The sequence below is a fragment of the Crocodylus siamensis genome, chromosome 9 (assembly GCF_052110815.1).
Source record: "Crocodylus siamensis isolate JL-2025a chromosome 9, ASM5211081v1, whole genome shotgun sequence".
In the NCBI taxonomy this organism is placed as follows: domain Eukaryota; kingdom Metazoa; phylum Chordata; order Crocodylia; family Crocodylidae; genus Crocodylus; species Crocodylus siamensis.
This window is the reverse complement of record NC_143403.1, coordinates 31616428-31644303: the sequence shown is the minus strand read 5'-3', so window position 1 is coordinate 31644303 and position 27876 is coordinate 31616428. Positions and strand designations below refer to the sequence as shown.

Sequence of the window (27876 nt, the reverse complement as noted above, 5' to 3'; positions counted from 1 at the left end):
TGTTCTAACTGGAACACATTGGAGAAGACTCGATTAATCAAGTCTGCTGTGTGTTCTAATTAGAAAGCTGCAACGTCGCCACAGCATCACATGCATTTAGAAATGGCCTCAGGGCACTTTCGTGAAACCTTGTAGAATAAGGCTTAGATAGAGCATCCCACAGCCATTTTTAGATATGAAGGGGTTTAATGCACGTGATGCTGCAGCATTTTAATTAGAGAGGAAGTGGCTCTAATTAAAATGTTCCCCCCTCTCCTTTCCCCACCTCTGATCATGTGTATAGGTAGCTTAAAGAACTAAAAACCAAACTGAGCTGATGCACGTTAGAAGTTCTTGGTCATACATATATGCATCTCTGTCGCATATAATGACAGAAGTCAATATTTCATGATGTAGGCTGTTTCATTGGGAAAATAACTATTGTCCCTTTCAGAACTGATCTGGAAATATTAGCTTTAAAGTTTCCTAAATTTGGCAGACTTGCTGTAGTAATTATAGTAAAGCTCTCAGGCTCCAAGGTTGGTCTTCATTTTTCCCCCCCTTTTTTTTCCTCTTAGGTCACATGATGCTACTATGACATCATAATGTCAATAACATCATATTATTATATTCATTTTTCCTAAAAGTGTTTGTAGGGGCAGGAGATTTTAAAAAATGGAAAGCTAGTTTTTAAGTCTCTAGATTAACATGTTTCCCACAGCCATTTTCTGCTTTTCAGTATTTTGCAGTCTGGATAATGCAATTTAATTTTTATTTACAGATGTGGGAAAAAGCAATATATATTCTACAAGAGAAAATTGAGTAGCAAAATAATAGCACCAAGAGCTTACTACAGACTAACCTATTTGTTCTTTTTATCTTTTGCTGCATGCATAAAGCCTTGTAGGAACAAATATATTTTAATTTGTTTAAAAAATTATGAGGGGCAAGGATTTATTTGGGTGATAGCTTTTATTGGACCAAATGCATAGTTGGGACAGTTAAAAAAGCTGTCAAATACAAGTTGTTCTTCAAGCCAGAGGAGAAAAGCAAGTGCAATGATAGTAAAAATAAATAAAATAGTTTGCACAACTAATTATTTAAAATAATTAAAATCCTGTAGGAATTTTAGTATACTTTAAGCACCTCTCATATAATTTGTAGCATAAGGAATTGAACAGACATACTTTTAAAGGCTTTATAGGAAGAGGGGGAGCTGCTGCTTATGAGGGCACATTAAGTACTATGATGAAACTTTGAATGAACTTGAGCAATAGAGGTTTGACCCTGAATGAAATAGGATTAGTGTTGGAGCAGTTTTGCTATCCTTGTACTGATACAAAATTGCAAAGATGCATCACAACAGTTTATTAGGGCTGTGCGAGGCTTCGGACAGAGTTTCGGATCCAGAGAAGCTTCAAATGCTTCAGGGTCCAAAGCAGCACATCCGAGTCAAAGCGCTGGCCTTGTTAGGCTTCCTGAAGCAGTTCAGAGCCACCTTGGAGATGCAGCCATAGGGTATAATGGGGAAACAATAAAATATGTATAACTTCGTTGTTTTTGTCTGATTTGGATGACATTTTCAGGGGTGGTAGGATCTGCAGCGAGGATGAATCCTGCCAAGGTTCAAGAAGATTGGTGCAGGGGGTTGGGAGGAACAGCACCCCAAATTCTTGAAAGCAAAACTCATGTCATGTCTAGATGTTACAACATAGTGGGGGGTCAAAACTGCAGGGGTGGTAGCTCTTACTGAGGCCACAAAACCTGCCAAGTTTCAAGAAGATATGTGCAAGGGTTTGGGGGGAACTGCACCTCAACCTGCAGACAAGCAAAACTGATGCCATGGGTGTTTGTGGGACTGACGTTCTGTCTCGGGGTGTAAGAGACACTACTGCAGGCCTGGCTGCTAAGCTACTGTGTTACCAGTTACCAGTCAATCAGTCATGTTTCACTCAGGGACCAGGGACTCAGGGCCCAGCTCAATGCACGGGACCTAGCTACTACATAAGACTTAATGCCTTAATTAACGCCTTAATGAGCATCAGTTAGCACCTACAAAACCAGGCAAGACGAGGAAAGAATCTATACAGACATTCAACTGCCCCAAGACAGAGACAGTTTTGGCACGAGTGTTGTCTGTCAGCAGCTAGGGGTGCAGGGCCCCCAACCCCCCTACCCAATCTCCTCCACAGCTGGCAGGCATCACAGCAGGGGTCACCATCCCTGTAGCTGTCACCCCGCTGCGCCTTAACACACAGTGTCACCCGTGGCACGAGTTTTGCTTGTCCACAGCTTGAGGTGCAGTTCCCCCCAAACCCCTGCACTGATCTCCTTGAACCTTGGCAGGCTTTGTGGCCTCAGTAAGAACTACCAGCCCTGCAGTTTTGACCCCCGTGCGGTGTGACACAGGTGTGACATGAGTTTGGCTTTCAAGAATTTGGGGTACAGTTCCCCCCAAACCCCTGCACTGATCTTCTTGAAACTTAGTAGGTTTCATGCTCTCAGCAGAGGCTAGCAGCCCTGCATGTTTCATCCAAATTGGACAAAAAACAACAAAGTTATTGATATTTCATTGATTCCCCCTTATACCCTATGGCCAGATCTCTGAGGCGGCTATGGAGCAGAAACCCGGTCTGGAGCTCCGGATCGGATTGCTGGCATCCGAAGCGGCCGGATCTGAAGCCAGATCGGATCGCTGCCAACTCGCACAGGCCTACAGTTTATAGTTTTATCCTTTGATATTGATACAATTGTTACGCCTGTTTGTATCCAAATTCTCTTGTACTTAACTATGCAAAATAAAGCACCAGAATTTTGCCTGTGAAAGGCTTCTTATCTGTAGAGCTTTGAGTATATACAGATTCAGAAATTTCTGATGCACATTTGCATTTTAATTAAGAACAGTTTTCTCTTTTCTGTCTTCCAGACCATTAAGAATATGATGGAAATTGAGAAGGTGAAAGGATTTTGCCAAGTAGTTGTAGCCAATAAAGTTCGAGAAGGAATTGCTCATCTAATACAGTCTTGTGGACTAGGTGGCATGAAACATAACACTGTGGTTTTGGGATGGCCATATGGCTGGAGGCAAAGTGAAGACCCAAGAGCTTGGAAAACCTTTATAGGTTAGTTTTAAAATATATCGGGTGGCTAGACATCCAAAACCAAGTTCTTCACTATTCATAGGACACACTGTATGCCCATTGAACAGATTTCTTTTGCAGAACCATCCATGCTTTCCTGCTGTTTAGTATAAATATATTCTGTAATTAACAAACAAAGCATTAGAAAAAATAATCCAAACTGTAAAGTGGGTTTAATAGCACACTAATCTAGATATCAGAAATCTTTCCTGTCAGAATAGTAAATAATTCTGTAACATGAATGGTAACTATGTTTTTTTTTTTTCCATTATCATTAGCTCTTATAGTACCACAGAAAGGTAACACTTTGCTTTCTTCCTTTAACTGCAGATACTGTTCGTTGTACCACTGCAGCTCATTTGGCTCTCTTGGTTCCTAAAAATGTGTCTTTCTACCCCAGCAACCACGAGCGTTACAGTGAAGGCAACATTGATGTGTGGTGGATTGTGCATGATGGAGGCATGTTGATGTTGCTCCCTTTTCTACTCAAGCAGCATAAAGTAAGGATTCAGGAACTAGATGACTAGTTTGTCTGCCACATAATTTGTGTGGAATAGTAAGCTAGCAGAAATTAGGTAAGATTCCTATATAGAGTAGACTTGTTGGTTTTGGTATCAATACTCTTCATACTGTTCATCCAGGATATTTCCCTTATAATAAAAAACTCCATACTAGAATTGTGGAGGTGAAGCATCCTACAGGAGCATGCGGGGGATCCCCAGCATACTCGGCAGTGGACCCAGAACTGAACCAGAAGCACTTCCAGTCCACTTCCAGGTCTGCCATGGAGGATGCCCCAGGCTCAATGACTGGAGCCTTCTGTGTCTGGGGTGGCTCCCAGGGTCCCCCTGGAGCTGATCATTGAGCCAGAGGGTCACGGGGTGGGAGGTCCTCTGCTGAGCATGTGGGGCCCCCTCCCTGCCATGCTCCTGTGGAACGCTCCATCCTCTCTACCATCACAGCATTCATGAGCCATGCCTAGTACTTCAGGGTATGTAGAAAAAACATTTAAAGCTGTGACCACGGCCAAATCACTGATTCTCTGAGTTAGCATTGACTCTTCAGATTTGGATTTGGCCGAATCGAATCAGGACAGTGATCCACATTAATGAAGTGAATCACTGTCCCCTGAATCAAGCCAAATCTGAACCGAATATGGCCCACTTCGCATACTCCTTGTATCTGTATCATGTTGATAACTATGCAAGCTTACTGTGCCACTAAGGACTCGCCATACTTCTTTACCAAACGCTGTTTTCATAAGGATCCAAGCAGTGTCATAGTTTTAGAATCTTGATATTTTTGTATTCCAGTATAATTAGATACATGCATAGAGGAAGAATAGTGGCAGATTGGTTGTTAGGAAGATGATATACTACTTATTCAAAGGCTTAAATGTTATTTATTTTGTACCATACATTAGTAAAGATGATATTTAATAAGATGAAGGGGTACAATAGTATTGGTGTTAGACCTGACTGGATAATACCAAAATTATCTGTAAAAGTTTTTCATCAGCTTTATTTTTTTTTAATGTTGGCCGCCGCCGCCGCCGCCTCCTGTCAACTCCACTTTCCAATGAAGGTACCTCTTCTGTAGAGACTGGTGTTCTCATTGCCAGTTTGCTGCTCTACTTTGGTCTCCATTGAACAGAGGCTGCCACAAAATGACTACTTTATAGATAGCTACTGTTTAATCCTAGGACTTCTGAAAGTGAATGGAAGATTCACTAACTCTGTGTACAACCTGATACCTATGTTGCCAGGACCCCCCCCAAAAGTAATTTTGTCCTAATACAGAGATAAATGTCTTGTTTTAAAGTACAATGCCCTTTAGTTTTCTGAATGAAATGAGGATATCTGGGGTGAATTTGTTTTTGAAATTCTTTCAGTCAAGCCCCACATCTGGTTAAGAAAACTAAGTGATAAGACAACATTAAGCCCACTGTCACTTCTGCACTAGACAGTGGAGTCCTGGCCTTGTCATCCAGTGTAATGGGTAAGATTGGTTGTCATCACAAAGATTTAAAACCTTTCTCCCACCCACAGACTCATGCACGTGCACTATAATGTTCATTAAGCTTATTGTCTTTTTCAAGTTTAATTAATAGTAAAAAGAGAATAGATGACCCCACAAGAATGAAATGTGCCAAGATTTTGTGCAAATCTCTTGAATGGGGACACCAAGGTAAAATACTAATATTTTATCAATCCCCCCCAAATTAATGGGTTTTCCCAGAAGAGATCATAGCTATAAAAAAATATGTGGGTTCACTAATAAGAACCTTTAATCTCTCAGCACCACTGGGTAGCTTCCTTTTATTACTGTCTTTAAGCCAAGAGTGAAGCTGGTTAAAAATTTAGGCTGTGGCAACATAAACACCATGTCAACCACGATATTGCCACAATCATAGCTTTAATGTAGTTTGTCATGTAGCATTTCTCAGCTGTGGGTCATGGGTTTGCATGATTTTACTTCTGCTATGGGAAAAGCAGGGTGTGTCTGTGTGTCTATGTGTGAACAAAAGAAAAGGAAAGAAAAACAAAACAAAAATGCACAATGCACTATGCTGGAAAATGAGTATGCTGTATCTATTGCTGTTCTCCTTGGTAGGGAGAAGAATGGTTTGTTCCAGATGATTAATGAATCTGCATTTTTCTTTCGTACAGGTTTGGCGAAAATGTAAAATGAGAATTTTCACTGTAGCCCAGATGGATGACAACAGTATTCAAATGAAAAAAGACCTTGCTACATTCCTTTATCATCTTCGAATAGAGGCAGAGGTGGAGGTGGTAGAAATGGTAAGGCCCTGATACTATTTCTTCTTAATAGTTTGAATACTAGTATGTTGCATGATTACACAAGGAAATGTTTGTCTGTCTTTTGCAGCATAACAGTGACATCTCAGCATATACCTATGAGCGAACGTTAATGATGGAACAGAGATCTCAAATGCTGAGGCAAATGAGACTGACCAAAACAGAGAGGGAAAGGGAGGTATGTCATTCATTGTGTGCCACTGTAGAAAGAGCTAAGGTGGATGAATCAAAATATTTTCCCTGACAACATTTCATTTAAACACTTTAATCTGACACTAACTTGTGTCCCCACAACATAAAGTACTATATATGCTAATTTTTGTGTGGCTTTTTCCATAGTGCTGTCTCAAAACTGGATACATTTTCATAAGCTAACATATTGGAAGCTCCTAATCCAACCATGCTATAGAGATGCTTAATCTTAAAACAGAATGTGTGTAAGCATCAGTAAGCTGGAAAAGCCTTTTGGACTCTTCCCTCATCTTCAATTAACTGATTAGCAAGGAACTTGTCCCTTGTGTAAGTGGGGTATCATAAGCTTGTTTCACTCCGGTATATCTTATTTTATCCCATTTTAGAGCCCATTTGTCTTCTGACCTACCTTTTTATTGCAGTAAAACAGAACTAGAAAAGTAGTTAGCTTGTGAATGCAGGATTCAACTTTCACTTTACAGGCCCAGCTGGTAAAGGATAGACACTCAATAATCCGACTGGAAAGCCTGTACTCAGATGAAGAAGATGATGGAGACTCAGTACCCGAGAAGATTCAGATGACTTGGACAAAAGAGAAATGTGACTTTGAAAAACGGAGCCGAAATAGCACAGTAGAAAACTTTAGAGAACTGATCAGCATTAAACCGTGAGGCTTGCTCTTCTTTGTATCTGTCTGCCTTAAGATAAAATCTGATTGTACTTCTGCCCCTTCTATTCCATTCCTAACTAGAAACAAAGCAATTTGAACATTAAAAATCACTGCAATGCTGCACAGGTCTCTATTACCTCAGCTAAGTCTTGGTGATGGACAGTCAGCAGAGCTAGTCACCACTGATCACCCAGTGTACCTGTAAAACATAAGTAAGCAACAAAAACTCCCTAGAAATGGCACTTGAGTTGTAGTCTTGTATAAGAATGTAGAAATTTTTATTTGTAACCAATTTATATATCTAGCTCAGTGTCCATCTAGAACCAGCTGGGTAGTAATTAGGATATTATCAGTCTGATGTTCTGCTAAGTATTACTTAGTGAGAATCTTTATGTCCAATCTAGGTAGAATGAGCTAGAGGTGGTTTGCTATGTAACATGGAATTTCTGTTGATTTGCTGTTGAGTTTAATTGCATATACTCTTGTCTCTTTCATGCTTTCAGAGAGTGGGAAAACCTGTAAGTTTGTATGTTCAAAAATATTTTTCTGTGGACAAGAGTGAGAATTCTTAACTTTCCTTGAACCTCATGAAACTATATTAATTTGGCCTGGTCCTACCTGTTTGATGTTGAGAAGAGCTGTGCCATTTCCATTTAAAAGGACTGAATTTTGGTCCTTAAATTTTAGGGAAAAATACCTTAGAAATATTGCCAAACAAATTCTTCAGGAGTTATATTAAGGAGAACTAATTCGGAAAGAACAACAACATCATCAGTTGTTTTCAAGAACAGCATTCTTCATTTCAAGAGGCAAAACATTTTGTAGGAGTATCTTTTATTGGATTAACTACATGGTTGGAATAGATTTAGAGCATCTTTCAAATGCAAGGCATCCGTCTTCATGTCTGGAAAGGGATGCCCTGCGTTTCAAAATTTGTCTAAATCTTTCCCAACTCTGCAGTTTGTCCAATAAAAGATATCACTCATAAAAATTCTTTCCTCTCACCTATTTCCTGGACTCTCCCAGGTACAACATCACTCCCAACAATAAAGTCTTCTGATTTTGACCTTCCACAAAAACATGGAAAGTTCTAAATTTCATTTGAGCTGGGCATGGCCGCTGTGGTCACTTGATGCACAAATGGTTTATTAGGAGCTCTTCAAAATAAGACTGTGGCAATCCTGATCAAACTATGGACCACATAACAACACTGCCCTCTATACAAATTTGATGGTGGCATTGTAGAGATACGTTCTTTTTCCTCAAGGATATTAGACTGGTTAATTAACCTTAAACTGAAGTTATAATTGTTGCTCCAAGTCAGCCATATGAAAGAGAGAGAGAGAGATGCCTTCTTCATTTTAAGGATCTTTTAGGTTGGAGTGCCATAGCAGAAGGTTGGAAAACCAAGATTTTGGCAGTGGGAGAAAGCACAAATTCGGGATCGTGCCAATATTGAACCTAGCTCAAATATAGTATTCCAAGGACACTGCTGATTTGCTTTTGTATGTAATTGGTATGTGTGTGGCAGTGCACCTTTCGTGCCTGTCACTTGAAGGGCAGGAGCAGGCAGCCACCAGGTACCTGATGAGGGTGGCCATTTTCAAACACAGGTCAGAGAGGCAGCAGTCTCTGTTGAGCAGCCAGGAGGCAACGTTGGGCTGAGCTGCTCCTGGAACACCTTGGAGGTAAGGGTGAGGCTGTGGGGACAGAAGAGGCCTCATTGGTCCTGAATATGACCTGAAACTGTACCCTGCCAGGATAGGGAGGCCTGGTGGGACTGCCCATTTCATGGCAGTCCCACTTAAATACCAAGACTGTGAACCTCCCTGGTGTAAGGCAGGTTGGGGTGCCTAAACACTAGGCCCCACCTTCAGGTGGGTTACTAAGAGGGAGGGGTGGGGCCAGGCATGGCTATGGCCACCTGAACCCATAGGGGTGTAAGACCCCAGAGGCCCCGGGAGGGATGGTTGTGTGGCCCCAGAGAGAAGGCAGTTGTGGAGCCCTAGAGAAGAGGGCAGTTGAGAGACCCTGAGAGAGCAGGGGTGTCGGTGGGCGCGCTCAGCGTAAGATGCGTCTTCATGACCTGAAGGACTGGGCATAATTCGTGGTTGAGTAGGCCTAAAGGGATGGTCTGAAGGGCAGCCTGAGGGGGTGTGTTGAGTAGGGCTGAAGGACGGCCAGAAGGACAGCACATGGTACAACATCCATAAGATCTTGGTGTTGTATATAAGAAGCCCGGTGAGGGGCTAGGGCAAAGTAGGCCCTCCATTTGGTGAATTGGCTGGCACTACCCAGGTGAGGGTTGTGGGAGAGGCCCTAGAGACTGCATGTCACCAGCCAATGTGTGATTCGGATAAGCCTGATAGCCAGAAGGGTTGCTCTAGGAGAGAGTAGTGCAGAGTGTAGGGGGACAGTATGGCGAGCAAAAGAACCTGTGAGAGGGAGTATGAGAACATCTTGGATGCCATCTGCAAGGCATGGGCCACGGTGTAGGGAAGGTACAGAGCTGTGGATAGCGCCCTCTGGCATGGGGGAATGTAATGAGCAGCCTCCTGCATTTACCAACAGTTTATTGTAATAGCAAAGTTGTGGCAAGCAAGACTGGGTGGAGTGCCTTACATAGACAGGTGGGCAGGTCAACTTGAGTCTAGACCCCGAGCGTGCCCCTGTCATAATGTGTTTACTCTTTAATGTTTATAACAACTGCTGGGCAGCTTAAAATTAGCTTTTTCATGTTTTGCTTTATACACATTGCCCTCCCTATCCCCAATGAAACCCAGCAAAACCAGTGTTCCCAGACAGCACAAATTGGGATTGTAGCAAATAACTGGGCTGGAGGAACTGTTCCTGCGTACCTGGCATGTTGTTAAGGATACTAGAGCTATGGCAGCAACAGCTTCTGGGACACTGGAACGGGTGGAGTAGGGAATACTTCTCTATTTTATTTTCAGTATAAATGTGGTTGGTATCCAACTGGGTGCTGGGAAAAGCTTTTTCTGAAAGTGTGACTGAAGAAACGAACATGAAGTTTTCAGATATAGGTGTTCAGCTTTTTAATAGATTATGATGTGGGATTCCTTTATTGTTTCGGTTAGAACAAACTCTTATTGGCTAACAGTGCTATAACTGTGTTTCTAGAGCTTTAGATTAGATGCCTGCACAACAGATATTGGAATCTGCTCCACTCAGTAGGTAGGTGTCTGTTTAAAGATCACCTTGGAAAATACAGATTTTCTGGTTTCCCATGACGTTCCTTGTAAAAGGGATGTTCTTGTTTCATTATCTTCTAGTTTATCCCATTCTTAAATAACGTTGTGCTGCAGCATTTTGAATAATTTCCTGAATATTTTTGGAAGTTTACCATATTTCCTCACATACATATTATATTCCTAGGGGGGTTGTACCTTGTTTTTAAAAGGCAGAATGAAGGGGGAAAACATTTTTCCAGGGTTATGGCTGCATAGAACATGAACAGAGTCCATTTTTTAGCTGATTCACCCTCCTTTTCAGCTCACTAGCCTCCCCTAGGTGCTGCTGAAGACAGGTTTCCATTAGTGAATCAGTGATTTTGAAAAGAGCTAAAGAGTCTATAAGATTGTGAAATAGGAGAGGAGAACCCAGAAGCCTGTGAGACAGCAGAATTGCCCTAAGAAAAGTTAGCTTGAGTAGTAGAACTTCAAGATCCTTAAAAAGAAGAGACAATCATTAATAGTTCTGGAGTAAAGAACAATGAGCCATTAAATCAACTGACCTGTGGAGCAGGAATTAAAGCAGGATGTTTCTCTCCTGAGCAGAAAATCAGCTTCTCTCATTTAATACATGCACCCCAGTTTTGGAGGCCTGAATTTGGGGAACAATGCATGTTGAATGCAAGAAAATATGGTATTTCCCAAAGAAAGCCCACAGACACAATCTGAGTGATCAAATCCTTTGGGTAGAAACATAAATCCTTTAAATAACATCCCTTACTCATGTCTTACTGCTTTCTTGTAATCTTTGAGTGCTTTAGTTCATTAATTTAAGTCAGACTTTTTGATATGTCAGTTCTAATATAAGGGCACAGCGGAGATTACTTAAATAATCTCTGTTGCTTTTAAGAATGGAAAATCACTCTGGACTGTAGACCTAATTCAGTTTCAGTCTGGTCCAAGGCCACTTGGAAGCTGATACAAATTTTTATGTTGACTTCAATTAATAGATTAGTTTTGTGTTTGTATTGCTGTTCCAGTCTTAAGGTTAAAGTGATCTATAAGTACATGCCTAAGAGAAACCAAAGATAGTGGAGGAAATGTAGACTAAACGAGTTTTGTTCTTGGAACATTGATTTCAAAAGGCTTAAGTATTAGCATAAGCCCATTTCATTGACTTATAAACCCTATATAGCTTTTAAAATAAATTGGAGAAAAGAATGCATGTTTGTTAGATGTAGTGTGTAAGAGTGATGTTGTAGCAATGATGGTCCAGAAATTATGTGAGAGGTAAGGATTTCTTAGGGTAATATCTTTTATCGGACCAACTGCACATACTTGATATAAAGTTAGACAAGCTTTTGAATGGAAGACACTTTTCATCGAGTTTAACCAGTTCAAACCAAGTTGCCATTCTATTAACATTGCAGAGCATTTTAATGGGGATTTTCTTTTACAGTTCAGTTTAAAGAATTTTTTCCTAACAACAAATATGAATGCAATTCTTCAACAGGAATCAGTCTAATGTCAGAAGAATGCACACAGCCGTGAAGCTGAATGAAGTCATTGTAAATAGATCCCATGATGCTAGACTTGTTCTTCTCAACATGCCTGGCCCTCCAAAGAACACTGATGGTGATGAAAACTGTATCCTTGCAGGGAAAGCTAAGATCATATACAAAATATATGCCTTTCTATCTCACCGTGATTCTTATGCTTCTGATTGTAACAAGCTTGCTGCTGTAATGCCGTGAGAGTACTAAATTATAAATACTTAAAGGAAACGTTACCACTGTCTGTCTTATCATACCCTGGATGCCTTGCTCCCTGGATCTGGTCAGACAATCTGACAATCTCGTTTACACTTGTCTAGATTAATATTTTCCATGGCCTCTATAAGCTTAGAATCTGGCAACAACGAGGAAATTAAACAGATGAGAGTCTTGCCAGCTACAGAAGTAGGCTAAACAATTTGATATTATTTAACTTGGGAATGATAGTTCCAAGGAAGCAATAGCTGTGTTTCTCTTTTTGTATTTTGAAGCATTTGAGTGAATAAAAATAATTTCTTTACAAAAAAACAGCAAGGAAATAGTTGGAAGGTGGTTAGCTTTGACTGGAGTCTGAAGATTACCTTTGCATCATAATTAAAGCCAACCAGAGGGTCCACTTCTGATATGGTACCTTCCGATTCTCAGTTTGCCCCATATTGGTAATGCCATAATGAATAAATTCAAGTTGATTTGTAGAGCCAGAAGCAACTTTTGGAGTGCATCACATTGTGCAAGGAAGCTAGAAACATTTCTTGAAGTCATTAAGAACACCCTCAGCATGAGTGGCTTGGTATTACATGCCATTTGGTTTAGGTTTTGTATTAGTCAACTGTGTTAATTTCCCCCCCTTTTTGCGACTCGAAAGCTTACGGAACAATAGTAACACAGGAGAAATCTGTAGTACATGTTGTCTGTGAGCTCAGATATTCCTTTGCTTTCCCCATCTCCTGCTACGGTTTGGATTAAAATTCTGTGTTGCACCAGTTCAACTCCTGCTCCATCATAAATCCACTGTATATTAAAAAATGAGGAGTGTTGGAAAGCTAGCTAGAACATAGTTCAGGCATGATTCTCAATGAACCATGTTCTAATGTAGTTTGTCCAGCTGCTGTTCTACAGTTATTTGAGCTTAAGGAAATGCAAACTCATGTCTGTTCTTACTGGTTGTATATAAGTTTAGTTATAAAAAAAAAGCAAGTGTTTGATATGTTTATACACAAGTGTTACTGAAGCATTCTGGCACTTACTATCTTGATTCTATATTGGCCCTTGTTGACTAAATTGAACAAATCTTCATTGTCTACCAGTAAACTTAATTTATTTAAGCTAAGAACCAATTTATCCTTTCATAGTGTGGTTGGCTTTGAAGCACAATCTGTCATAAACATAAAACACTAATTTGATACATAAGTTCTTTGAAAGTTTGATGTGATCCAGTTTTGAAAAACTGCTTTTTTCTGCCTAAGCTGCACCTGACATGTGCACACATTCATATTTAATAAGAATGGAGAGTGCTACAAGTTTTTTAGTTAAATTCATTATGGAAGTTGTAAATATACACTTTTCCATAAGCGATGCTGATCATTCTCTACTTGCATGCAAGTTTTACAAATGCTTATGTTCTTGACTTTACTGATGCAGATATGGAGTTCCTGGAAGTCTTGACTGAAGGTTTGGAGAGAGTGTTACTTGTTAGAGGTGGTGGTCGTGAGGTCATCACGATTTATTCTTGATTCAATGCAGCCTTCTATGCCAGCCCACATAGACTGTCTTCTTGAAAATGGACATTCCAGTTTTGAATGGAGGACAGCATAAATTCTCTTCCTAACTCCCTTCAACCTGTATCTCCTAAGTGTTGCTTCCACCAATTTCGTTTTCAGTGACTCCTCATTTGCAACTTACATATCTTTTGAATTGCAGTGTTGTTACACTATCCAACAGGCAACTCAAGTTAATCGTGAATCTATGACATTACTCAGTTTCTGCTTTGATACTTTGCCATTTGTTCTTGGAGTTTTAACACTAAACCTATTTTTAGACCATATTTGCTAACATGCAGTATTTTAGTAACTGTTAAGTTAGGAATTGACAGTCGGTTACTGTAAAAAGATTTCAAAGCTTTTTATATTGGGTTTGGGGATAGAATTACATTATAGAGCAGGTAGTTTATGCTGATGTTCAGCTAAAATACACTTTTCTAAACAGAAAAAAAACTAGATTGTAAGAACTGCCTGAATGAGCTACAGTTTTCTGGGTTTATTTCCAGAACTAAGTTTCAGTATTGGATCAGAATTTATACTTGCAATACATTTATTGATATAGATTTAAATAAATTATGTTGCCATAGTTGATAATTATGTATGTAGCTTGCTACAAAACCTTGTGTTCCTTCTGAGATTAAAGGTTTTGGGAGGCAGATCCCTATTTATTTTTTATATTTATTGGTCCTAAACATTGGAAACATAGGTGCAAACAGTCTGGGAGTTTCATAGAGAGGTTTCTTTAGTTTCATACAGCTATTGGTTCAATGACCAGTCCTTGCAGTTTTTCCCTGTGTTAAAATCCTTGCAAGCCATCATTGTATGACTTGCAGTGCATAAAACTTGTTGAAATTCAGCACATGGAAACAGAAGTGTTGCACTGCACATGCTATAGTGGCATTGCACTTGCACAAACACAGGGGACCTGCTGCTTCATTGTAAGGTTTTGTGTCTTAAAAAAAAGAGAAAAAGCCAAACCTCCTATTAACCGATAAGTCTCTGGAAATTTTATCAAACCCAATCACATTGTACTTTTCTGTACAGAATGTCCATATTTTTTTTTCAATAAAATGTTGCATACACTTAAAACTATGTTCAGTTGTGTTTATGTACTGAATTAACTAACATGTACTTATACCTGCCCTCTGCTGCGTGGGACTGGAATTGCTAAAAGACAGTTGTGTAGTCCAGAGACAAGTGCAAAAATTGTCATCCCAGCTACAGTATGATTGCTGCCCAGGAACGAGTTTCAAGAGAAGCTTTAATTGTCCATAACTGGCAACTGTGTACCAACACCAATGGGAGGGATGTTGGTGTCTGTCTTCTTACCTTACACTATTAGTGGCTGGTATATTGTGAAGCATTATACTTCACCCATTTTTATTTAAACTGTGTAGTAATGAAGATACATAGTTGATGATCCATCCCCTAACAACTATGAAACTATAATAATATAAATGGCTCAATATTTAATGACTAATATTTCTCAACTCTTGGAGGAGAAGGTGATTAGGAACAGTCAGCATGGATTCACCAAAGGCAAGTCATGCCAGACCAACCTAATGGCCTTCTATAATGAGGTGACTGGCTTTGTGGATGCAAGGAAACCAGTGGATGTTATATACCTTGACTTAAGCAAGGCTTTTGATACAGTCTCCCACACCTTCTTGCAGGCAAGCTAAAGAAGTATGGGTTGGATGAATGGACTGTAAGGTGGATAGAAATTTGGCTGGATTATCAGACTCTGATGGTAGTTAGCAGTCAATGGCTCAATGTCTAGTTGGCAGCCAGTATCCAGTGGAGTGCCCCAGGGGTTGGTCCTGGGGCTTGTTTTGTTCAATAGCTTCATCAATGATCTGAAAGGTGGGATGGAGTGCACCCTCAGCAAGTTTGCAGATGACATCAAGCTGGGGAGAGTAAGTAGATACTCTGGAAGGTAGGGCTAGGATTCAGAGAGACCTTGAGGATTAAACCAAAAGAAGTCTCATGAGGTTCAATAAGAATAAATACAGAGTTATGCACTTAAAACAATAATCCTATGAACTGCTACAGGCTGGGGATTATTAGCTGGCTAAGCAGCAGCTCTGCAGAAAAGGACCTGGGGATTACAGTGGACAATCAACTGAATAAACCAATAGCAAGCCCTTTTTATGAAGAAGGCTAATGGCATACTGGGGTGCAGTAGTAGGATCAAGGGAAGTGAGTGGCTAGGAGATCAAAGGAAGTGATTATTCCCTTTATTTGGTACCGGTGAGGCCACATCCTGAGTGCTGTGTCCAGTTTTGGGACCCCCACTACAGAAAAGATGTGGACAATTGGAGACAGTGCAGTGGAGGGCAACAAAAATAGTTCAGGGGATGGAGCACATGACTCATGAAGAGAGGCTTAGGGAGCTGGGCTTATTTAGTTTGCAGAAGAGAAGACTGAGGGGGGATTTAGTAGTAGCCTTCAGCTACCGGAAGGGGGGTTCCAAAGGGGATGGAGCTAGAGTGTTCTCAGTGGTGATGGATGACAGAACAAGGAGCAATTGTCTCAAGTTGCAGCAAGGGAAGTTTAGGTTTGATATTAGGAATAACTCTCACTAAGAGAGTAGTAAAACACTGGAACAGGTTACCCGGAGAGGTTGGGGAATATCCATCCTTGGAGGTAAGACGCAGCTAGACAAAGCCTTGGCTGGAATGATCTATTTAGGGATGGTCCTGCTTTGATAAAGGGGGCTGGATTAGATGACCTCCTGAGGTCCCTTATAGCCCTCATTTTCTATAATATGATTCTGTAATAACAGGTTCCTTGTACATTGTGTTAAACTAGAGCTGGCTGGCAATTCAAAATTTTGTCTGAAAGTATGTTTGTTAAAATGCAGTCGTGACAGTTTAGATTAAACTTTAATCAGGGAAGTTACTGAGGTCCAGGGTAGAATTCTTAGTCAAAACTAGAGACTGACTGGAGTAATGAACTCCCTAATGATCTGGGCATTCACTTGGGATGTGGATGCATAGCTTTAGGTCCTTGTGCTGTCTGATTTAAATCATAAACTTGAACCTGAGTGTCCGATGTCTCAGGTAACTGGGAGATGAAGTGAGAGCTTTTCAGTGTTCATGGAAAAGCAAAGAAGCTTTTGGTTTTGTTCCAGAAAAAAGCAGGAAGTCTAATTTTTATGAGATGGGAAGATGATTATCTGCTCAGCTCTACTTGAAAACTTAGTAGCTTCTAAATGTATGCTCCACTAACTTGTTGGCTTCCCCCTCTTTCTAGACTAAGATAAGGTTTATGTGCAACTTGCCAATGATCTGATATTGTCACTCATCTGTTTAGAATGACATCTCTTCATGTTTGCTAGTTAGTACTAAAATATGTGGAAAATGGGAGGATCTAAGTCATATTTCTTTTGTCTTTAATAATTGGCCTTGTCATGGTTCAAAGCATGGCAAAAATGTTAAGTCTGACATGGACACAGAACTATAGTCTGTGTCATTATTTCACTTGTACTGATTTGCTATCATCTTCTTTTTCTTTTTTGTTTGCAGAAACTCTTGCTGATGTCACTTATCTTGGAATGACCCAAATTCATCTGCTGAGTTAACTTATTCTTACAGAATCAAAGAACCTCTTCAAGGGACCCCAGCCCTCTGCAGAGATATAGGGCTTACTGTTTAAACCATCCCAAAGATGTTCACCCAGCCTTCTGGAAAAGAAAGGAGATGCCAGAAGCAGCTTGTTTCATTGTTCTACTATATAGGTAGGAAGTTGGTTCTGCCCCATTTCTCTTGCTTAGATTTAAATTAAATCTGCTTTGCCGTGGTTTAAACTCATTGCTTCTTGGGAAGAGAGAACAATGCTGCTTGGTTTTTTTATTTGCAACCTTTTACTACTTTGAAAACTGATCTATCATTTCCCTGGCCCCTTTAATCTCCTTTTATCCAAAATAAAAGTCCCTAGTTTTATTCAACCATTTTCTTTTGTATGCTTGCATTCCAGAGTGTCTGTCTTCTTTGTCTCACCTCTGGATTCTCTACAAGTTTTTCTGTCTTTCGTAAAATGCAGTTCCCAGTATTAGATATTGTACTCCAGCTGAGGCCTAAGCCAACTAGAGGGGTGCCTTCTCCTCTTAAGTGTGGCACACAGTGCTTCTGTTTATGAAATTCCAATTTTCACTTGCTTTTTTGTTGTCACATTACCACACTGTAGGGTCACGATGACCCCAGTTCCTTCTTGGGAAGGCTATCCTACATTCTGTATTTGGCCCTGATTTCTCACTCCTGGGTGTAATACTCTAATATTTATCTTTGAATTTTGATTAGTTGTCTTTTTTCCAGTTCTCCAATTTATCAGGAGGTCTTAAAAATGTAAACCAATCATCCAAAGCATTTGCCATTTCTGATAGCTCTCTATTCTTGTTTCCAAAGCATTAACAACACTGGGCCCAGAACGGCCTGTTGTGAAACCCAGCTGAGTTTTCCTGCCAGTCTGATAATCCAGCTCAACTTTACTCAACTACTTATGACATGACAAGATGGCTTAGTCTGGGATAATCCTGCCTTGATCAGGATGACTTCATGAGGTCCCTTCCAGCCCTATTTTCCTATAATAGGCATTATCCAGCCCTCTGTAGCCTTGCCTGTTATCTGTGACTTAAGCATTTTTGCAAGTTTCCAAGTTTCTTCAGTTAACTCCTTCAGCATGCTAACATGAATTTGGTCAGATCCTGCTGACTCTACTTCAGATTTGTCAAAGGTTCTTTGGCATTGTTTACTTATGATCTGCACTCCATCTTTTCTTGTTTATATTTTCTTTGCTAGTTATCTGGTCACGGTGTATTCATATAAACCCTACCTGTAACTTTTAACTCTCCACATTTGATCTCTCCCAGTTCCCATACTCTCTAAACAGCCATTTCCACAAAAATAACTGCACCCTAATGGACCTTACACTTACAGGAAAAGAATAGCTTTGGTTCTTCCAGTGGAAGAGAAGGGTGCAAGGGGATGCACTCTTGAAGAGTACCAGCACAAGTAAGCTCCCTGCAAGAAAACACCCAGGAAAGGACCCCAGGGCCTTTTTTGTACTGGAGAGCTGATTTTCTTCCCAAGCCATTTGAACTGCAAGCCAGACCCCGCAGCCATAAATCACAAAACCATGCAGGAAACATTCTAAGAGACATATTATAGAACCTAGTAGAGAGAATTTGTGTGTGCTTGGGTATTCACTTTCTTGCATGTCTGGTTACCTGGTTGGATAGGTGTTCATATAAGTGTGGGTGTCCTGCATTTTTATTATGATTTGAAAGGATGAATTTTGCTTCATAGATAAAGTGTAAAATATCTGTAAAGAGCTCTTCAGATGAAAAATGTGAGACCTAGGTGTTTTGAATTTAAGACACTCAAAATAACCATCCCTTACTTGCAAGCATCTCATCAGAGGGGCAATTTTCTTGGTAGCATCAACTTAGTTGTTAGAATGTCATAGAACATAGGAGGGATTAACTTTTGATGCCACCACAGATCATCATATATATATTTCAAATGTAACCACACTCAAAGAATCGGATGTTAATGTTTGTTCATTATGAAAGAGAACATGTTCCTATGACATTTGCTTTATTCGGCTCTATATTATTTAATGACTTCAGTGCCATCTACTGCACATTCATGTATAAAGGTGCGGGCCTTTATTCTCAATGTTTAAAGTTGGCAGCTTGTGTTATACTGCACCCCACTTGAGCTATGTTCTAGTGCATATGAAGGAGCTACTCTGTGCAAGGTAGGCTGTGCAATATATAGATATATCTAGATGACTGTGAAAGTTTGCCCAGACATACACATGAAATTTAAGTGACCAAATTAAAACAACAGTGCATCTTGCACAAGAATGACTGGGACCATGTAAAATAAAGCAGTCCCAATTGGTTTAATCTCCTGTGCTAGTTGCAAGTGTACCCACTGTCTTATTATGTTAAACCATTCATAAATAACTGCATATCCCTTTGTGACTGTATCTTCCTTGTTTACAAATCCTCCCTTAAGATATATTTCTCAGAACACAGATTCAGTGTCTGTCCGGGGTTTTGCAAATGTCTCCACAGACCATCACTGGTGCAGACTATTGTGGATTCTGCCCCATTGTTAAAGCAGCTACCCAAAACAGCATCTTGTGATCAGTGCCTCAACGTATCCCATTCAGTCAATCAAGACCCCTCCTATCTGATTGAAGTGTGACTTCCGGACTGATCAAAAACAAGTTTCACACCTGGACTACCCAGAACAGGATCTGAGCATTTAGCAGTTGTAATTGTAATTGTTCCTTCCTACCTGCTTTGTTCAGATTTTAATCAACTATCAAGGAGGAATGCGTTAAAGCCTATACAGTTGAACAATATAAGAATAAAATTTTTTTGCCTCCATTTTCCTGAGCAGGGACTGGATCATCCCCTCCACCAGAAACCCCCAAGGGTCAGTGAGGATCTTCTGGAGGGACTGGACGTATTTAAATCAGCTGGTCTGACAATCTGCACCCCAGAGCGCTGAGGGAATTAGCTGAGGTCACTGTGGTACTCCTGGTACGGCTTTACGAGCGCTCATGGTGCTCTGGTGTGGTGCCAGAGGACTGGAAGAGGGCCAATGTGGTTCCCATTTTCAAAAAAGGGAAGAAGGAGGACCCAGGAAACGATAAGCCAGTCAGTCTTACCTCGATCCTGGGTGCGCTTTTTGAGAGAATTATCTTGGCACATGTCCATGAGGGGCCAGTGTGGTGGTTAAGCTTAGGGGCAACCAACACAGGTTCATTAGAGGCAGGTCCTGTCAGACCAACCTGGTGGCCTTCTATCACCAGGTCACCAAATCCTTAGATGCAGGGGTAGCAGTGGACATAGCCTTTCTGGACTTTAGGAAGGCCTTTGACACTGTCCCTTACCCCATTCTCGTTAAAAAAACGAGGGCACTGTGATGTGGACACCTACACAGTCAAATGGGTTGCTAACTGGCTGGAGGGCTGCACCCAGAGAGTGGTGGTGGATGGGTCATTTTTGACCTGGAGGGATGTGGGCAGTGGGGTTCCCCAGGGCTCAGTCCTCAGGACTGCCCTGTTGAACATCTTCATCAGTGACTTGGACGAGGGGGTAAAAAGCACCCTGTTCAAATTTGCTGATGACACTAAGATGTGGGGGGACGTGGGCACATTGGAAGGATGCAACAGGCTACATTCAGACCTAGACAGGTTACAAGGGTGGGCAGACAAGAATAGGATGGGCTTCAACACCGACAAGTGCAAGGTGATGCACCTCGGGAGGAACAACCGGCTCCATACCTACAGGTTGGGGAACTCTCCTCTTGTCAGCACGGAGGCGGAAAGGGATCTGGGGGTCATCATTGACTCCAAGATGAACATGGGCCAGCAGTGTGGGGAGGCAGTCAGGAAGGCCAACCGCACCTTGGCATGCATCCACAGATTCATCTCGAGCAGGTCCAAGGAGGTGGTCCTCCCCCTCTACGCGGCACTGGTCAGGCCGCAGTTGGAGTACTGCGTCCAGTTCTGGGCGCCACACTTCAAGAGGGATGTGGACAACATGGAGACGGTCCAGAGGAGGGCCACTCACATGATCAGGGGGAGCAGGGAAGGCCCTACAAGGAGAGGCTACGGGACCTGAACCTGTTCAGCCTCCACAAGAGAAGGCCGACGGGGGATCTAGTGGCCTGTTACAAACTAGTCAGAGGGGACCAACAGGCATTGGGGGAGTCCCTGTTCCCCCCGAGCACTACCAGGAGTGACTAAAAATAACGGTCACAAGCTGGCAGAGAGTAGATTTAGGCTAGATATCAGGAGGCGCTACTTCACTGTCAGGGCGGCTAGGATCTGGAACCATCTTTAAGAGGAGGCTAGCTTGCTGGGGTCACTTAACCCCAGTACTTTTTCCTGCCGTGGCAGGGGGTCAGACTTGATGACCTGCTCCGGTCCCTTCCGAACCTATTAACTACGAAACTATGAAAATAAGAGTTGCCACCAAACAGTGCAGTCTAGGAGAGGGAGAAATCATTGCAATGTTGCATCTGCACCCGGTGAAGGCCGACAAAACTGAAAACCACTTCCTGCCTGCGTTGGTGAGACAGTCTTGCAGCTACATACTAGGATTTTTGTGAGACCTCATTTATTGAATATTGGGGAGGAGTTGTTTTTTATCATTTAGTTTTATAGCTCATTTGTGGTATAGTTATTAAATCCTTTGTATTATAATTGAATAAGGTATGCCAATCCTTAACTGCACTAGGTTCAAATCCTGATTTTGACTGCAACATAACACACCGGCAAGCAGAAGAAATAATATTGGGTCTGTACATGTTACAGTCAGTCTAAATATAATGAATTCTAAAATGTAGTTTTTGTCTTAGCTGGCATACTAAGAATAGGATACATTCCAGTAAAATTGAAGTAGAAAAGAACAAAAGGTAGTGTTTGGCTCTGTTCCTGTTAGGGTAACTGAGCAGACATCCTTCATCCCCTTTGTGCTCTAGACTGCAGTTTAGGGTAGACAACTTAAGCTTAAAAATACAACACAATGAACTACAGCAACGAACCCATAAGTAGCAGGAAGATTTAAAAAACAAACAAACTTCTGTTTTCCATGGAAATGACCCATGGTCACATAGCAAGGTAGGACTCCTTCATTGTGGAGAGATGGGACACACTTGCAGTAGAAATTTCATCTTTAATCAGAAACTTCATTTTCTCCCCAAAATGGAATTACAAGCATAGGTAGACCTTAAGCTCCTTAGCACTGTGTGCACAACTTGAAAGAAGAGGCCATAACTGCCCATCCTTCAATTGTCTGGGTAAGCAGAAATATTGATGACATTGATGTATAGGTATTTGTAGTCACTTCTGCAAGAGGAATTTACAAAAATAAACTGAACAGTTGTTTTCTATACCCCAATAGTGGGCAGCTTTACTGTTGAATCTTTGCTGAAAATACTTTCTACAGAAAATACTCCATACAGTATAATCCACTAGAGGGCACTAGTATTCTAGTCATTTATTCACTTTGTTCACTTGAAGAAATACTAAAACCAGTACAGGCAGTCCTTGACTTTGTGATGTTTGAGTTACAATGAACGGCACTTATGACGTTTATAAATTGACACCCTGTTTTGACTTTCCAACATTAGTTTTGACTTTACAACGCTCGATCTGATGCAACACCATGCCATGCCAGTGAATAAGTTTGCTGTGCTGCCCACCTACCTGTGCCGATCTGCTGTGCAAAAAGCCCTTCAAAAAGTCCAGCAAAGTCACCTCAAAGAAGTCCTTCCAAATCAATGATTGTTATTTACAATATAAATACATTAACATAGCTATATTACTCATCTATAATTGATTGAGTACAAAATTCTGAGTTATTTTTGGTGAAATTAGGGTATTGGGACTTGGTTCACCAATCCCCCATTTATAATGTTGTTCCTATGGGAAAATTGGTTCCGAGTTCCAACATTTCGACTTAAGATGCGGTTTTCAGGAACCAATTGTTTCATAAGTCAGAGGACTGCCTGTATCACCTATAAAACAATGTTTATAACTAACATTTTCAATATTATTTAATGATGCCTATCTGATTTCTAAGCATCTGTGATGAGTAAAAAGAATCCAATAAATCAAAAAATAAATTTTCACTTACTATACAGAAATAAATCAGACTTCCCATTTTCTCTTATATGCATCACCCCAGCAATATTTACCTTTTTCAGCAGCTGCCTGCTCATGGCTAGAAAATTGTATTTAGAGGTTTGTTTTTGGGAATTGACCAGTAGGTAATATAGCTATGCATTAGAACAATAGTCTAGGGCAGCAGCAAGGGTTACTTGATTTCTAAAGGCCTGGTCACACAGGGCATGTATACATGTACCCTTTTGTCCCACAAGATGCCAGAGATCCGCTGCTTTGGAGCAGACTCGATTAAATGGCAGTGCGCTTTTGAACTAAAGCCCCTCTGAGGTGTTTTAGTTCCAAAGCACACCACCACCATTTTCTGCGTACTGATGTGCATTTTGCCACATATACAACTGGATGTGTCACAGCACCAGGCACTTTTCAAAGTGTTCAGTGCTGTGGTGCGCTGTAGTGCACTGCATGTGACTGGGCTTGTAAAACAAAGGAATATGCTGACAGGACAAAACAGAGACAGTATGACGACCACATAAAGACCAATCAGTAATAGCCATGGATGAAGAGTCGTCAGTAAGGAAAAAGAATGCAAAAGCGGAGACTTTAGAGCAATAAAGCGTCCCCCATCCCTGAAAAGGGTTCCCTGACACAGGGTCCCCAAGAGGGGAACCTGAGGCACTATGGACAGAGGGCACACCAGCAGCCTGTCTCATCCACCCCACTGTGCAGAGGTGGGCCTCAGCCTCCAACCTGCAAGCTGCTGACATCTGACATTCAAGACAGCACCTCAGAGTGAAGCTTGCATCCTAGCCAGATGTATCTTGACTCTGATGACAGCCTTAGGATTGGTAGCTATAAAATTGCTTGTATTGTTCTTTTCTGTTATCTCTGTGTATCGATAAATTTGCCTATTATCAAATGGAAAGGTCCTCATCAGTCTGAGGGTTTTGGGTCTTCTTGGAGCAAGGCACCTGGGTCTTAAATCTAATGCCAAAACCTACAAATTATAAAGTTCCTTATAATATGTGTGGAAGATCAATAGGTGCTCAGACTAGTTTGAAGTAATTATATTCTGGTAATTATATCAAGTGGCCCAGGTTTGTGTGAAGATGCTACTAACACTAAATTCATGGGTGATATTCAGAGCTGTGTCCTCCCCCGCATCCCAAAGGGAATGCTTGTGCAGCCTATATTAACACAGCACCTGCTAGAGCCTCCCATAAACTGAAACCCCCATGTAAGAACAGGAGAACACACATACTGCAGGCTGATAAGAGTGGTGGGAAACACCCATCTCGATGAGGACATTTTGTCAAAAGATGCTTATCTAGAGGGATGAAGTGAATATACCACTTTTGATAAAACTCTGATCTGGAAAGCTCTCTCATATACAGGATAGAATAGCTGGCCAACACAAGGGAAGAACTTCCCAGAATATCTAATAGGCTGCCTGATTCGGGGACTAGGGACTTGAGCTTGTATCTTCAGCCTCTCACATAACAGCTCTGACTACAACATTAGTGACTGCTCTGGGACAGGACCATTGTCTCCTATTATAGTATTCTGCATTGTACCAATGTACTTGGTAGAGAAGAAAGACTGAGCCTGTAATCCCTTAGTGAGGATGCTCATGTGGGCCCGGTTCAAAGCCCTCATCATAATGAATAATTATTTACTCTTGGAATAGCTCCAATAAGAAACATTGAACCACTGAAAACTCCCATGACAGTTCTGAAGGCAGATTTCATGCTTTTCTTTTTCTCAAATGTAAGTACTACAAGATATGTCACCCACACATTTTTTATTTCTGCTTGGTCAGGAATAGCCAATACTATGTAGCACTAATGCATTTGCCTGGGCTCTGAAAAAAACTGCAGAGAGGAGATTTCAACCTCAGACATTTTCCCTGCCCTATTTGTTCTAGGCTGAAGCTCTAGTTTTCCCTAGAAAACTGAAAGGTCTTTGTTTTGTTCCAAAGTGAAACTGCCGCATAGTTGAATTTTCAGGTTTGCAGGATTGGAAAACAGTTTTCTGTCCTGCCTTGTAGCTGATGACAAACATCTGTTTCAAATGAGGGGTTGGAACCTGTTTCCCCCAGAGGTGGTACAGTCATCCACCCTCGCAATCTTCAAAAGGCATCTTGACACCCATCTTGCTGGGTTCATCTGATCCCAGCAGTCTTTCCTGCCCAAGTGCAGGGGGGCTGGACTGTAAGATCCCTTCCAGCCCCTAAAAACTATGAAACTCTCTTAAATCTCAGTAATTGTACAGGTAGCAATGCCTGCTGCTTTCCCAAAATGTGAAGTACCCCATTATATCAGGTTTCAGTCATGCTGGGTTGCAACAGTGGTTACAGTAAATTTTGCATTAGACTGATGAAGAGAATCTTTCCCAACAGCTGCTCACATCCCACTCTGTAAACTCTAACAACATTTCAGATTGAAGTGTCCCTGCCCCTCAGCAATTCAAATGAAAGAAGAACAGATAGTTACTTTCCTGAGTTGGGACTCTATTGTAAAAATGGTAAATAGATCAGTTTTGTCACTGTAGGGAGAATCACTCGTTTAGGTATGTCTCCACCACTAGCAGGCATTGGGGCCCAATCACCTGTGCAGACCTCTGCTTGGTCATAGCATTTCAAGCTGCTGTGGCAGCTCTAAAAGCTCTTGCTCTTCTTCATCTTCCCAGATTTAAGAGCTGGGAGTCCCACATATTTGGAGGTCTCTTAGAGGGAATGTTGCTGAAGGAGTGTAGCTGTGTAATGACCAAGGCAAGGCTTGGGAGGGACATGCATACAATACAATGTCTGACATGCATGGAATTGTGTTCATTGGGAATAGATAGACAAATGGCAGAGGCAGGCAATTAATTTGGCAGAGGCAGAGGCTGGGCTCAGAATTCAAACTGTGTTAAAAGTCTCATAAAATGAGTTCTCACAACTTCGGAAGGTAGGGAAATGTCAGCTGGGCCACCAAGGAAAAGGATTACTTAGGAGGCCTACACGTGTACTTTGGGTTAGATTCACAGGGGAGAAGTGAGATGTCCAACTACTGATTAGGCAACCTTCAAAAATGTAGATTCTCAAACCTCCTACCTAATGCTAGAAATATTGAAGGCCACGTCCAGCTGAAACCTACCTGCACCCCCTGGCAGCAGCGCCTGTCTGTGTGCTCCCTTTTGTGAGGTCCGCAACTCTCTCCATACATTGTAGAGGGAATGTAGGTGCCTAACTGGAGCCTTTGTATGCCATCCCACAGCACAGTGCCTAAAGTAATGCACATTTTCTGTCACATATGCAATATGAAACATTTTTTTTTTTTAGGTTATAATGATAGAGAATATGCTCTACTTTCAGTTTCAGATTTACAATTTAAATCTTTAGTTTGGTTCCCATTAGATAAAACAGCAATTATTATGAGCTTAATTGTCGGAGTTCAAAAAAATTGCCAGAAAAACATTAAAGATCTAAATGAAATATGGAAATACCCTGCATGATAATAAATCGACTATATTCAAGAGTGAGTGTATTTTTAGTTGGGTTTCTTTCATGTGCTTTTGCCAGAGAATCCACACAAACAGTTCCTATAATAAAACTCTTTGTGGACTGCTCTGCTCATCTTTTGCAAGGACATGTTCAATTAGTTTTTTCCAAGGCCAGCTGTGCCAAGGCTAAAACATAGCTCTATTTATGGTCTAGAGACTCTAAACCAACACAACTCTTGTCTTGCCAGGTAGGCTTCAGTTCTGCCTTTCATAAAACATGCACTAAATGTTGCCCCCTTCATTACCATTCTTGACAACTTGCCTGCATTTATGGAGAAAATTTCCTACCTCAAAGAAGCTTATCAAAGTAGAAAACCAAGGTGGTAAACTAAAATGAACATATTGAGATTAGGAAGTAAATGAGCATTGCCCTCTACTCCTTGCTTTCTGAGGTGAATGCAACTCTATGACTCTTACGCCTTTGTTTTTCTGTGTACTGAGTCTTTAATTATGTAGATACTTCTGTGTCTAGAATTTGGCAACCATATTCAGCAGCAACTCAAGAGTATTGATTTACACCGAGTTCCCCTCCCTCCCCCATTACTCCAAAATGCAATTTAGCGTAGACTTCAAAGGACCTATTTTGCTCCTGGTTCCTAGACACTTAACAGTGCCCCTATCAAAGTACTCTTCCTACAGGCCTTCCAAATGGTCAGAGTAATTCCAGCTCTCTTTGCCATCAGCAGGGATCTCAACATCTCTGAAGAATCATGATAAAAGTCTTTGGCAATCATAATAGGCATGCATCTTTCCTTGGCCTGTCCCAGAATTAATGGAACTCTGGGTGCAAGGAGAGATTTCCTTGGAGGAGTAAGTTACACTCTTGGTATCATTTTTGTTTTATAAAATAACTCGTCTAAGGAAGAGTTTCCATAACTGCAGGGACTGAAACTTACTTGCAACCTGTATAGACAGAATATATAATCTGTAAGCATTTGTTCCAGTGAGATATGAGTTATTTAGTGGTTAGGGAACTTTATGAACAATTATTAGAGTAATGGCATTGTTGTCTTGTGCAATTTCAGTAGAATTAATAAAAATTTGTCCAGGAATCCCCGCCCTCAAACAGAAACTGATTAAGATGCAGTGAGAGACGCACCTAAAACCCTCCAGATAAGGGTGACGAGTGAAACAACTGCTCTAGGTCTCATTTGCATCTGAGATGGAACCAGATGACCATTCATTTACATGAGAGATGGGGAACAGAAAGCCTGAAGCAGAGACTGCAGTGAATTCTGGGATCAGCAAAGCAGGGGAGCACTGCATGATGGGGAATCTGTGCTCCAAATGCTAATCAACCCACACACCCAGCTCAGCATTTATCAGACCAGTTCTAATCTGGATTTACAAAGGACTTTTCTGCCTCCCCCGCCCACACACA

General features: G+C 41.2%; 1 protein-coding gene across 1 annotated transcript in view; it reads left to right on the top strand.

Annotated features, from left to right (window-relative positions):
* The window catches only part of SLC12A4 (solute carrier family 12 member 4), a 112752-nt gene extending 98359 nt beyond the window's left edge, over positions 1–14393 (top strand). The window contains exons 18-24 of the mRNA XM_090062079.1: positions 2906–3101; positions 3450–3619; positions 5789–5920; positions 6009–6116; positions 6613–6797; positions 11505–11638; positions 13186–14393. Of these exons, the coding sequence (XP_089918205.1) occupies positions 2906–3101; positions 3450–3619; positions 5789–5920; positions 6009–6116; positions 6613–6797; positions 11505–11638; positions 13186–13277 (1017 nt within the window). The 3' untranslated portion in view covers positions 13278–14393. The remainder of the gene's footprint in view (positions 1–2905; positions 3102–3449; positions 3620–5788; positions 5921–6008; positions 6117–6612; positions 6798–11504; positions 11639–13185) is intronic.
* The last annotated feature ends 13483 nt before the right edge of the window (positions 14394–27876 follow it).